The sequence below is a fragment of the Drosophila guanche genome, unplaced genomic scaffold (assembly GCF_900245975.1).
Source record: "Drosophila guanche unplaced genomic scaffold, DGUA_6, whole genome shotgun sequence".
NCBI classification, from domain to species: domain Eukaryota; kingdom Metazoa; phylum Arthropoda; class Insecta; order Diptera; family Drosophilidae; genus Drosophila; species Drosophila guanche.
In genome coordinates, this window is record NW_022995762.1 from 529,787 (window position 1) to 541,692 (window position 11,906).

The 11,906-nt window shown below is 39.8% G+C and overlaps 1 protein-coding gene across 1 annotated transcript; it reads left to right on the forward strand.

Annotated features, from left to right (window-relative positions):
• The first annotated feature begins 440 nt into the window (after positions 1–440).
• LOC117590898 (aladin) lies at positions 441–1,723 on the forward strand. The gene has a single exon (XM_034283929.1). It carries the CDS (start codon positions 483–485, stop codon positions 1,683–1,685), a length of 1,203 nt encoding a protein of 400 aa, XP_034139820.1. The 5' UTR covers positions 441–482; the 3' UTR covers positions 1,686–1,723.
• Positions 1,724–11,906: the final 10,183 nt, after the last annotated feature.

Below are 11,906 nucleotides of genomic sequence, written 5' to 3' on the forward strand. Positions count from 1 at the left end.
TAGGTTAGTTTTATACGTATGTATGTACATACACCCCATGCCGAAGAATGAGAAAACCAGAGAATGACAGCAGGGAGTTGGTGAAATTAATGGCAGGCCAAAGCAGCTGACAGGCGAAGAAGGAAACAGTGGATAGGGGACAGTAAGATATAGAGAGAGTGAGGAGGATACGAACACATGCTAATGAGCCATCAGGAGTACCCAGACTGGTGGTGAGGAGGGGCCTTGCACTGACAGGAAGTGACTGTCAGCCGAATGAAGGGAACGCCAAGTCGCGCTTTTGTGCCATGAACCACCTCCCGTGCTGCAGAAGAGTGATGAAGTGTCCAAACTAATGGGTGGCAACAATCAAGTGTGCTGGTGACACAACTGAGAACTAAAGAGTTTAAGCAATGAATCAGAACTATAATCAACATATCACAGAGATTAGTTCACTAATAATTTGAATAAAAAAAAGAAGAAGTTATACAACAGATTTTACGATGGAACAATCTAAAGCTACTCAACGACGCGTCTGTGATCCACTCCGGGATCAGGATGCAGTAAGCAGCATTTGGAGCACTCTCTTCAATGGTTTAAACACTGGCAAGCATTGGCTACTCCTCCTCGTAAGGGGGCTCCAACATGTACGTACGACTCCACTGGACCGTAGTCTTGCGATTTATCGCCAAATGGTGTGCTGGGATGAGGCGTGCCTTCGTTGCATTGTCATTCATCCGACCAGCGAGCAACTGGCGATGGTTACCCGCCAGGACATTGTCCATTTATTTGGCAATTGGAAGGATCCGCCGGCACAGCTCCAGGCGGCGGAACAGGTGGATCTGTACTGTGTGGCCTTCCGCCCGGGCACGTACTGCGAGCTGGCAGTAGGTTGTGCCGCCGGCATCTATATCTGGCAGAATGTCCCGAATATCCTCTGGGAGAAACGACTGCTGAGCCACACGAAGCACATCCACGTGACGTCCGTGCAGTGGAACGAGCCTGGCACGGCCCTGCTTAGTGTGGCCCTGGGCAGTCGTCAGATCATCGTCTGGGCCCCGGACAGTGGGCATCCGATTCGCATGCTGTCCGCTACGATTAGCTTTTTGCTGTACAGCCCCGACTTTCAGATACTATTCGGTGCCTGCAGCGATGCTGGGGCTAGAGTCTATTATGCGGATAGCAGGTGCTGGCAGATAGAGCAAATCCTGGAGGGACGACAAATACACACGGCAGACTGGACAGCTTGCAGCACATATTTGCTGTTTGTCCAGAAGGACGACACAAATCTATACTCTGTTACGCGATATGCAGAAGTTGGTGTCTTCCTAAAGCCTCAGCTGGTCTGGACTTTTGAGTTGGTGGCTGATCTGCATGAAGTATCCTTTTTTGGTAAAGTGATGCACCATGGCCAGGCCCAGGCCATTGCTGTGGACCCGCTCAATGTTTATCTTGCTGTCATCTACAAGCGTCAGCCCTTTGTGCTGCTCTGCAAAATTTTGTTGGTGAAACATGCTAAAGTTCGAATACTTCCATGGGAATATATTTATTGCGATGATGATCAGACTCTAAGAAATTGTGTCCATTATCCCACATGCATGTGTTTTGGCCATGCCAAGAAGGATGGTCTACGAATGCTCGCAATTGGCTGGAATTCCGGAATCTATCAGGTGAAGATGCTGAATGAGGAAAAGTATGAAAAGTGAGCAGTGGCACACCTGCGAATCCAACCCTTTGACTGATTCTATGATTTTTTTGAACAGCTTCTAAACGAAAAGAATACTCAGACGACACACACGATATACGATATCTATACACCTGCTGCTGGCTGCTGTTTTTAAATATTTTTCAAATAAACTTAACTCTATTTTGCCCACTTCCACTTACACGTACGTAAATCATTGATAGTCAACAAATTGTATGTCACAATTTTTACACAAGAGACGAACCCGTTCGTTCGTTCGACTCGGTCGGTTTGCATTCAGTAAATGTATCAATTTACATGAAGCAACACTTAATTTGAAAAGTATATGCAAAAGGAAGTGCAATAAATTTCTAGACAATATCGGAAAATCAAGAGTGAAAATGTTCGCTGCTGGTGCGCTGTCTAGTCGTCATAAGCTTGCTTACCAATTTGCTACCAGGCACAAAATTCCCTCTCTAGCCTACCCCTGTCCCAAAGACAGTCCACAAACCGGAGACCGGAGACCGCAGCGGTATAGAGACCAAGGAGTGCCTCGTTAATGTTTCTATCAATTCGAAGTGCGCCTCGTAAACTTTGTGATATGTTGACCATATCGTTTGAACCGTTTAATGTTACGCAAAGTTACATATGTGATTTCCTCTACACAACATTAATTGATTATAAGCATTCACACTCGGTTTGGATTCTATTGAATATGCAGGGGGCGTTGGGCTTTGGCAGGGGCAATCTTTGGGCTATCTGTGTCTTGTTTTTATTGAATCGTTGCAACTCGGAAGGCCGAAAATATACGACTAAAGTGAATTTGCATTGACCAAGGAAATTGGCATACTTACGAGTATTTAAAAGCGTTTTTGTCTGTGTGCCTTGTAACTTAAAGTTGGATTAGCTTTAGAGTGAACGATTGGGCAATAAATGAACAAATGAAAAAATGAACAATTTTAGCTAAGCCGTCTCTACATACATAGATGATGAGCAATACCTTAATCGACGCCCAATTAATGCTGATCCCTATTGTTCGACTTTTCCCGAGTTTTAAAGTAAAAAAATTACAAAAATCAAAATTTTTGCATTTCAAATATTAATGATTTTCAAACGGTAAGCTAAAACTAGAAAGTGTTTGAGTATGCATTATAGATGCATACATAAGCTTTAAAGAATGACTAGGTTTATTACAACCAGATGTAAGATACTTGAGTTGTGAGAAACAAAGCAGCACTACCTCTAAAAAAGCGTTAAAAAACAGATTTTAAAAATTCTTTAAAAAAAAAGTTTTGGCATAGAAAAAATCAAAATTCTTTAAAAAATATGTAAAGTCCTCAGTCTAGCAGAGAAAGTCGTATGGGTTCGATGCGGAAAAAAAGTTGGTTAGACTCTAACCTCAAATAATTTTTTACCTGAAAAATAAAATATGCCAGTGTAGCCCTTTTCCCCCGTTGTTTTTCTGCTATTTTCCTTTTTTGCTGTCTGCGTCCGTGTTTTGCGGTTTTACTTTTTTCCTTTTGCCCCGCTTGGCTCCCCCTTTTCAAAGGTTCAGGGACGCGATGGGACGGGCCGCCTGCTTGTCATCGTTACTGTCTGCTTTCGGGAGGGATTTGTAATATTATGCTGTCAAGTCGAACATGCCCACTGACAGTTTCCAGCTGTCTCTCTGTGTGTGTCTCTCCGCCTGATGGTCGCTCTGCCTCTCTGCCTGCTTCGGTTCGTGCTCTCTTTCTCTTTGAGTTTTGGCTGCAGGCATGAAGCAAATATAAAGGAGGGCTCGTCGTCGGCAGCGTTCCTCGGGTCATTTCCCCCCGACGACCGTGGTGGGACGCAAGTATGAGCAGCTTGTACTCTTATTATTGTAAAGTTGCTATCTCTCTCTGCAAGCCCTTTCACTCGCACTTATTAACAGTACTGTTACGTTTACCTCTAAAAAGCCGACGAGCCCTCCCTTTAGTTGCTTCATGAACTGCAGGTACGCTTAAGCAAAGATAAGTGTAGAGAGCACAGTGTGTAGAGCGAAGAGTGAAGAGTGGCGTGGAAGTTACAGTTCGGTTGGACGCTTGACTTGAGTGTGTAAACCGACAACAGTGGGCTATATTCGGACTCGTACACTGCTCGTTTACGATTAAGGACCCCGAGAACTGACTGACGGGCGGGCGGGTTTGCCAATTACACTTTTTGACGCCGTGTAGCAGTGGCAGTGGCAGCGAGAAGACGTTCCAGGGGTTCGTTATTTGCGGTTCAGATTGGGCACAAAAAGTGGGCGTCAACCTACTCGGCTCGTATTGGATTGTGGGCTCTGATTTTTTGGGTTTAAGGTTTCGGTTTGATGCTAACAAATAATGACATGACAGAATGGCAATTTGCAGACTTCACAGCATACCTCATGCCCCTCATGACACATATAAAAGAGAGTACTCGCTGTACCACTTGAGAAGCACACAAAGGCAAACCTACCCATTTCCCAATCAAACTCCTGTTTTATGTAGCTGTTGGGCATAGAGCAATTCTGGGGAAACTCTGCAGAGCTGGCTGGTATCAGGGACAATAACAAAAGTGGGGGGACCGCCTGCAATTGCCAGTTGGCTCTCTTCATCTATCTTTCTCTTTCTTTCTCTCTCTCTCTCTCTCTCTCTGTCTCTCTCTCTCTGTCTCTCTATGTCTCCCTCTCCAGCTGTGCTGCGTGTCCTGGCAGCCAAATCAATTCGTCCACAACGTTTTTGGGTCCAAAAGCTTGACAGCAGCCAGTCAGACAGCCAGAAAGCAGTCAGCCGCTCGATTCGGTAACAGCTGGTGGTCCCATGTCCGGGTCCCGGGTTGAGTGGTGGCGAAAAAGCCTACCAAGCTGCTTATCAAAATTGTCACTGGACAGTTCAGCTTTTCGAGGCAGCTTTTGTCGGTTGTCGCATACCCTGTATTAAATGATTGATGCGTAGCCTAAATTGGATAAAATACTTCGATATTTTCCCTCTTACACGCACTTAGAATACAGATTTATTCATTGGGAAGGTCGTGACAGGCCATTGAAAAACGAGAAGGGACGTGTGAGACGCTTCTTACGCGTACTATGTACATCTCTCCCTTAGCGGTTTTTTTAAATTTTAAATTTTGTCTTTATCTGTCATCTACATCTACATCTACATCACTTCTCACGCCAACACGCTCCTTCAGCTCGACCCCCTCCCCTAGAGCCGCACACTAAACGAAGCAGAGTGTGAATGGGAGAATGTGCAAGAAATAAAACAAAGCTGCTGGAGGGGTGGGTTTAGCCACTGCAAATTAATTTCTTCATTCTGGCAATAATTATGCTCCAATCTGATCCCAATTCGGTGACTTTTCATCAAAAAAAAAATGGATACTATAAATTTAGTTTTTGGTGTTATGACGAAAACAGAGAAAGTATCCTTGCGAGCCCCAGTAAGAGGAGAGCTTTTTTATAATTTCAATACTAATACAGTGCTAATAAAATATTTGTCACATGGACCGGCTAGTTTCACCAGGATAGTCGCATGAAATATAACGGTAAAGTGATAAAGAAGTGGATTAAAAACTAAAATTGTCACCTAGCTTTGAAGTTTTTTTCTTTCCTGATCTGCATTTTCCAGGGATCGCATTAGGATAGCTTTTATGTAAAGGATATGAGCCTTTTCAACAATTTGAAGATGTTAAACCATTACATAATTGCATGTAACAGGCCGGCAGCGAGCTTTAATTGAACTATTTGAAATCCCGTTCATTTTAATATCCTGAAGGACTTTACCAAGCAATTCCAAAAAAGTTTTCCACAAACATATGTTAAGCTGCAAACATCATACAAAAAATATGTCTTACAAAGCTTTTGAAATATTTTGCCTAATATTCAAGTTTAGTCTATTTGAGTGATCGCTGAGACGGAACATATTATTGGGGTACTTACGCAAAATATTTCATGAAAAAAAACCTTTTTACTAAGAAGTATAATTCTTCATTTTTTAATAATAAATTAATCTTTATTAATGGATAAATATATTTTTTCCATTATCATTTGTAACTGGATTTTTAGAATTTTTTTTTTATTTTTAAAGTTTGTGAGTCTATTCCTCTGAATGTTTGTATACTTTATAGGGTCGGAAACGCTTCCTTCTGTGCGTTATGCAGCAGTGCGTTATCCATTTCTCTACACAAATAGCCATTGTTTTTAGATGTGAAAAGTGTTTTAAAAAATTGTTTAAAAATAAATGAAGGTGGTTTTTGTTGAAGTTTAAGTATTCATCTATCGGTATACATTTCATTTTCATTCTTGAGTTCAGAAGCTATACGACTTTTAAGTTTGAGTTTAAGAGAGCCACTGTACATACATATCAATGCATGTATGTATGTACATGCGTATGTACACTTCTGAAGGTACACCATGCAAGAAAAGCAGCACCCCAGAAAAGATACAAATCTACAAATATCAGAATGGCTTGGCTTTCAGCGTTGGCGTTGCATAATTTATATGTAATGTCACATTTTAACAAAACGCACTCATTTCTTAAACATATCCGGAGAGCTTTCTGACAGGCGAACAGGCAGACAGGCAGACAGGAGACAGATAAGCAGTCGTTGGCAGAAAACGAATAACACAGAAGAACAGAGAATCCATTTTTTTGTACCGTAATGAGACGCATAAATTTAAATTAGCCTAAATGAAATGTTAATGCATTTTGACATTTCTGCTGTAGCAGCGTTCCCCCTCACACGGATCAACACACGCGCTCGGCAAATATGAATTATGATTCTGTACATATGTATGTACATATACATATATGTTTTTGGTGTCCCCTCAATATCTGTTTTTCCTTCTCTATATTTGCCTCATGTAAGTATGTATGTATCTGTAAGATGCATTCAGCAATTAGCGTTGATGTAGCCGCACCAGCTGCGTCTCCATTTATCTTCTTGACTCTGTTTCTCTGTTCGTTTTCGTCTCTCAGTTCTCTGGGTGCTGGTGTGCTGCTGCCAGTCACTGCTCTTACAGTTGATATGTAAACAACTTAATGACTGAAGGTTAAGAGACGGTGCTGGCTGGTCACTCCTCTTGTTTTACTTGTGCGGAGTTATATGTGGAAGGGGGTTTTTAGTATGAGAAATGGCAAATGGTATGTACATGTTTTAGAGCGTGCATTGTCCGAAATAATTAAATATGTTAAAATACAGCCGAATCATAAAATAATTCCAAAAAAGTGTTCTATGAAAATTAGGCACACGTGTGGCTCGATATGAAACAGCCCCCATCGGTCATTTGAGTAAAAACTATGCAATCCCTTCTGTAAAACAATAGTGTTTCAAAAAAGTATATATCATTTACTTGTAAGCCTTTCCTTCACTCCTTCCTTATTTCCTTCACTCATAAATAGTTTTTTTTTTACTGGCACAAATTAAAGTCAAACTTTGTTGTTGACTTCTTTGCCTTTCGTATCACCACATCAAGCCATCATGTCTAAATCCACCTCTGACAACTGCCTGTCTGCCTGCCTATCTGTCTACCATAATGAATAAAGGAATACTATTTTTAATGTACACATATCACTACATACATTATCAGTACGTTTATGAATAAAAATTAACCTTGTCACACGTGAACAAACTTTGCAGGTTGCGTCAAATGGCCGACTTCTTGGATTATCTAAGTACTAAAAAAAAAAAAAATGTGCTGGTGTGGACAAATATTTTGAAACAAAAATTTTAGTACAAGAAGATACAGACAAAAAGCATAAATAAGACTGACACAGCGTCCAGACAAAATTAAGTTATTTGACAGTTTTAAATAGGAACATTGAACTTACGGAAATATATAAAAACGATTTAAATGTGGCTTAAAAAGGTTCTATACATTTTCGTAGATATTTTCGTTATTAATTATTCTCTTTTGAATTTATGCAACTGCAAATGCATGAGTAAATCTTTATTTTGATATGATATTCTGTGATTTATGTTTTTATTTTATCGTTTATTTTCGACGCCTCTAGCATCCTCCGTCATGCCTCTGTTATCAAAAGGACGTATCAGGTTTTGAAAACAAACTCATTAAAGACAGTGTGTTGTCTTCCCGTAATATAGGTGGGTATAAATCTATAAGTCTACAATTATGTATGTGCGGCTCATAAATTATTAACGCAATTATGAAGCGCCTGGCCCGCTGTCTTTTTTTCTCCCTTCTCCTGGCATTCATTTTTTCAACACAGTTCTCCAACGATGACAGTTCCAGTCCCTGGAGCATTTCGATGGAAGCGACGGCGGAAGGCAAGCGGCCTCGACTTCTACCCAGTGAGAGGTTATCAAAATTCAATACATCTCTTGGTTTGCTTTACTTAAACATATTTTTATTGCGTTCAACACCCAGCGAGAGAGGATAGGTCCTCTTCCATAAAACAAACTTAATGTCTGTTAAACATGAGAAAAAAAAACGTACGCTTTATTTCGTGTAAAATGTACTGTAAACCAAAGCAGAGGTAAACCACAAAAATTAAAATTACAGGAGATAGGAAGACAGCAGCCAGAACCCACCCATCAGCGATTGCAAATCTCTTTCAAGAGACAAGAGAGTGAGACCGCGATTTTTGCCTCTCTCTCTCTATCTCTCTGGGGACCACCGAGTGTTAGAAAACAAATAAGGCCACAGCGTGTTAGACTTGATAAACACTGGAAAATGGCAGCGGCAGCAGAGGCAAACACACAGAGGGCCAGCACTCCCCACCATATCAGATCGCACGAGGAGCCGTTGAATGCTCGTCAAATATTTGCACAGTTTTTTCACCAGATGAGAAATACAAAAGAAAAAGGGGTTACGTTAGGGGTTTCGAAAGTGGACAAGTGGTTTCCTGTAATTACGATGGATAAGAACGAGTATTTGCCCAGAGCCAGTAGCATAATCCACGGTATTTACACCTTTACCATACCAAAACACACCAGACATGACAGTTGATAGATCATCTGTTCCACGTTGTAAGTCTATTTTATAATATATGAGCAGGTAAATTCAAATTACGAACGTATATCACGCGATAAAGACTACCGCCATTCATTTAAAAATGGAATAATATTTAATACTATTACAATCTTTTCGGGTTTAAAACATAAACTTTTGGTAAAATTCCAACCCTCCCCAATTAAGATGGGACACAATCAAACAGCGCAAATGCCTTTAGCATTAAGAGCTAGTTTCTTGTCGCCACAAATTCAATTTAGCAAGTGCTTAAAAGTTCTTAAAAGATACAAATCTCTGTAGAGGGCGGTTACGTATGGGCTTGGCGCGGATTTTCCCTTAAAATGAACTGAAAGTTTTACTTAGTGAAATATTTGTTTTCTTTAAAGTCCCCAAGTCAAGAGTCAATATTTTGGCTTTTGACAGAATTGATTTTCGCGTTTGGGCTTTCACTCTCAAGTTTGGGGCGTTAATTAAGAGAAACCCAGCTAGCACTGGGGAAGAACTGGGCTCCATTGTACAGTTAATTTATTGCCAACAGTTTCGTCCAAGGCATTTCGTAATTTCGTGATTGATTACTGGACGCAAGATGTCACTTTTGTTTGGGGCGTTTCTCCAATGATAAATTAATAAAACAACAAAAACCAAACAACCAACAAACTTGCGGCAGGACGGGGTGGGTTAAAAGACGGTAGAGGTAGCGGGAGGGGGATGGCAGAGGCAGGGGCCGAGTGAGGCAGAAGCAGAGTGTGAATGAGAGAATGTAAAAAGAACAACAAAAGCTGCGGGACAGGGTGGGTTTAGCCACTGCAATTTAATTTCTTCATTGTGGCTATAATAATGATCCAATCGGATCCCAATTTGGTTATCTGATAGATATGGCCATTTCCTACGAAATGGAGTTTTTAGTTTTCTTTTATCTTCAAAACTGTAGATTTGGGAGGTTTTCCCCCTTTTGCGGGGGCGGAAGGGGGCGTGGCTCATTTTTGAAATACACTGGTTTCAGTGTGAGCATACTGCAGTCCGGAGCCAAAATTTGGTGGCTCTAGCTCTAATAGTCTATAAGAACTAGCCGACAAACAAGACGGACAGACGGACAGACGGACGGACGGACAGACGGACAGACTCGACTATTGATGCTGATCAAGAATATATATACTTTATGGGGTCGGAAACGCTTCCTTCTGTGCGTTACATACAACCGCTATTCCCCACAAATACAATATACCCTGTGTACTCTTCGAGTACCGGGTACAAAAACATGCGACCCTTTTGATTCTCTTCTTGGAACTGTGGCAAAGGTCCTGATGTACATATGTTGTACTGAGGGCACCATACACATGATTCGTATTCTTAATCGGACGAACAATCGATATATAGAGAGTCTACGTTATTTAAGGTCAAATTCCTTTGATAACCAATCAAGCACGCCCATGGCTTTAATTACCATGGTAAAAATGTGTTCAGAAAACGTTAACTTGGGGTCTAGTTTAATGAGTTTAATCTAGTTTATTGCGTTCTGATTGCGAGCTAGAGTGAAGTGAAATGTCCTTATACTGGACACAGAGCTTAACATCATTTACATACATACATACATATGTACTGTAGAATTTGTTAATACAAAAGTCAGGGCATTAATAAAAAGTGTGACAAGGGGCCTAGATGGCTACCCTCTGGTACTCCAGCAGTAACCATAACAGATAAAGATAAGAACTCTTTGAGACCTAGAACATAGCTTGAAATCCAGCTGGAGATATAAGTGATTTCATAAATATATCAAGTACAGAGTACAAATTTTCTAAAACATTTTAGGGACATCGGTTAACTTAGACATATGTGTCTCTATAACTTATTGCTTCAGACTTGTTACCTTTCATATGGAGAGGAATTATAAAAGATTCCTTCCAGAAGAGAGGAAAGTAATGATGAATGGATGGATAGAGTGAATAGTTAAAGCAACGGTCCACACAGAGAATCGGTGACGTGATCATCGTTTGCCGACGTATTTATCAGGGACCGCCAATAAGAGTTATGAAGGCTAAATTAAAGTAAATAAATCAATGTTAAGGAACATAAAACGCAACATAAACAGCAACATAAAATATACTGAAAATTATACATCTTTCATAGCTGTCAATATCATTTATGCAAATGTATGTTATAAATTAGTTACTTTTTAAATAAATTAAAATTTTTAATATTTTTAAAATAAAAAATAAAAGTTAATTTTTATTTTTTTAGGAAAAAACAAAATTTAAAGTATTTTTACATGTATTTTAAATTATGGAAAAAAGAGTTATTCCGAAACTTTTATTTTCAAAGTTGAAAATAAAGATACAATTGATTACAAAACTAGACAAAACCCAACGTCTTTTTTTCGTTTCGAACCAAACTGAAATTTTCTTTTTTATGAAGGAACTTATTTAAAAGAATTTTTAAAAAATGTTGTATGATTTTTAACGCATTTTTTAGAGGTAGTGCTTCGTTTTTTACACAACTCAAGTATCTCACATCTGGTTGGAAGAAACTTAGTCATTCTTTAAAGTTAATGAATGCATCTATAAGGTGTACCCAAACACTTTGTGTTTAAGGTATTGTTCGTCAAAATCTATGGAGAGACGCCTGAACTAAAATTGCAATTTTTACTTTAAAACTTTAACTACTTACTACTCTCTGGTATTTAGAAATGATAGAGAGGATGTGCTTTGTGCTCTGTTTACAGAGCTGTAAAACTGTTTAGGATCATGTGAAAAGCGTATCCGAAGAAAAACGAGGTAGGTAGTTCCTATAGAATTGAGCATTTTGGACTCTCTCTTTAAATATGTAAAAAGTCAATAAAAACCAGCGATTCTTTTGTCAAAGCCTGATCAAATCCTCAAAAAATTTAAAACTACTACTGTACTTATTATTTAGACCATGTCGAACATTTAATAAAGAGGGTTCCCCACATTAATTTTTGATTTGAATGATTTGCAAGACTGTAATATTTACAAATATAAACAATTGGAAGCAATGCATTCAAAAAAATTCGAGATATTCATAAACAATTGACCCTGTTCCTTGGTACTTACAAATACCTATGTATTTATACTTTTAAAATGTACATACATTGTCTTGCATAGGTCAGGTGATAATGCCCTTCCCTCTCACTTTCGTTGGTCGCGTCGGCATAAGGGACACATATAATAGCTGTTCATCGGGCGGTGAGAAGATCGTGCGAAGACATGGTGGCAAAAGCAGACAGAGAGGAGCTAAGAGCGCTCGCCAGGCGCTCTTGCTATAGGATTGTAT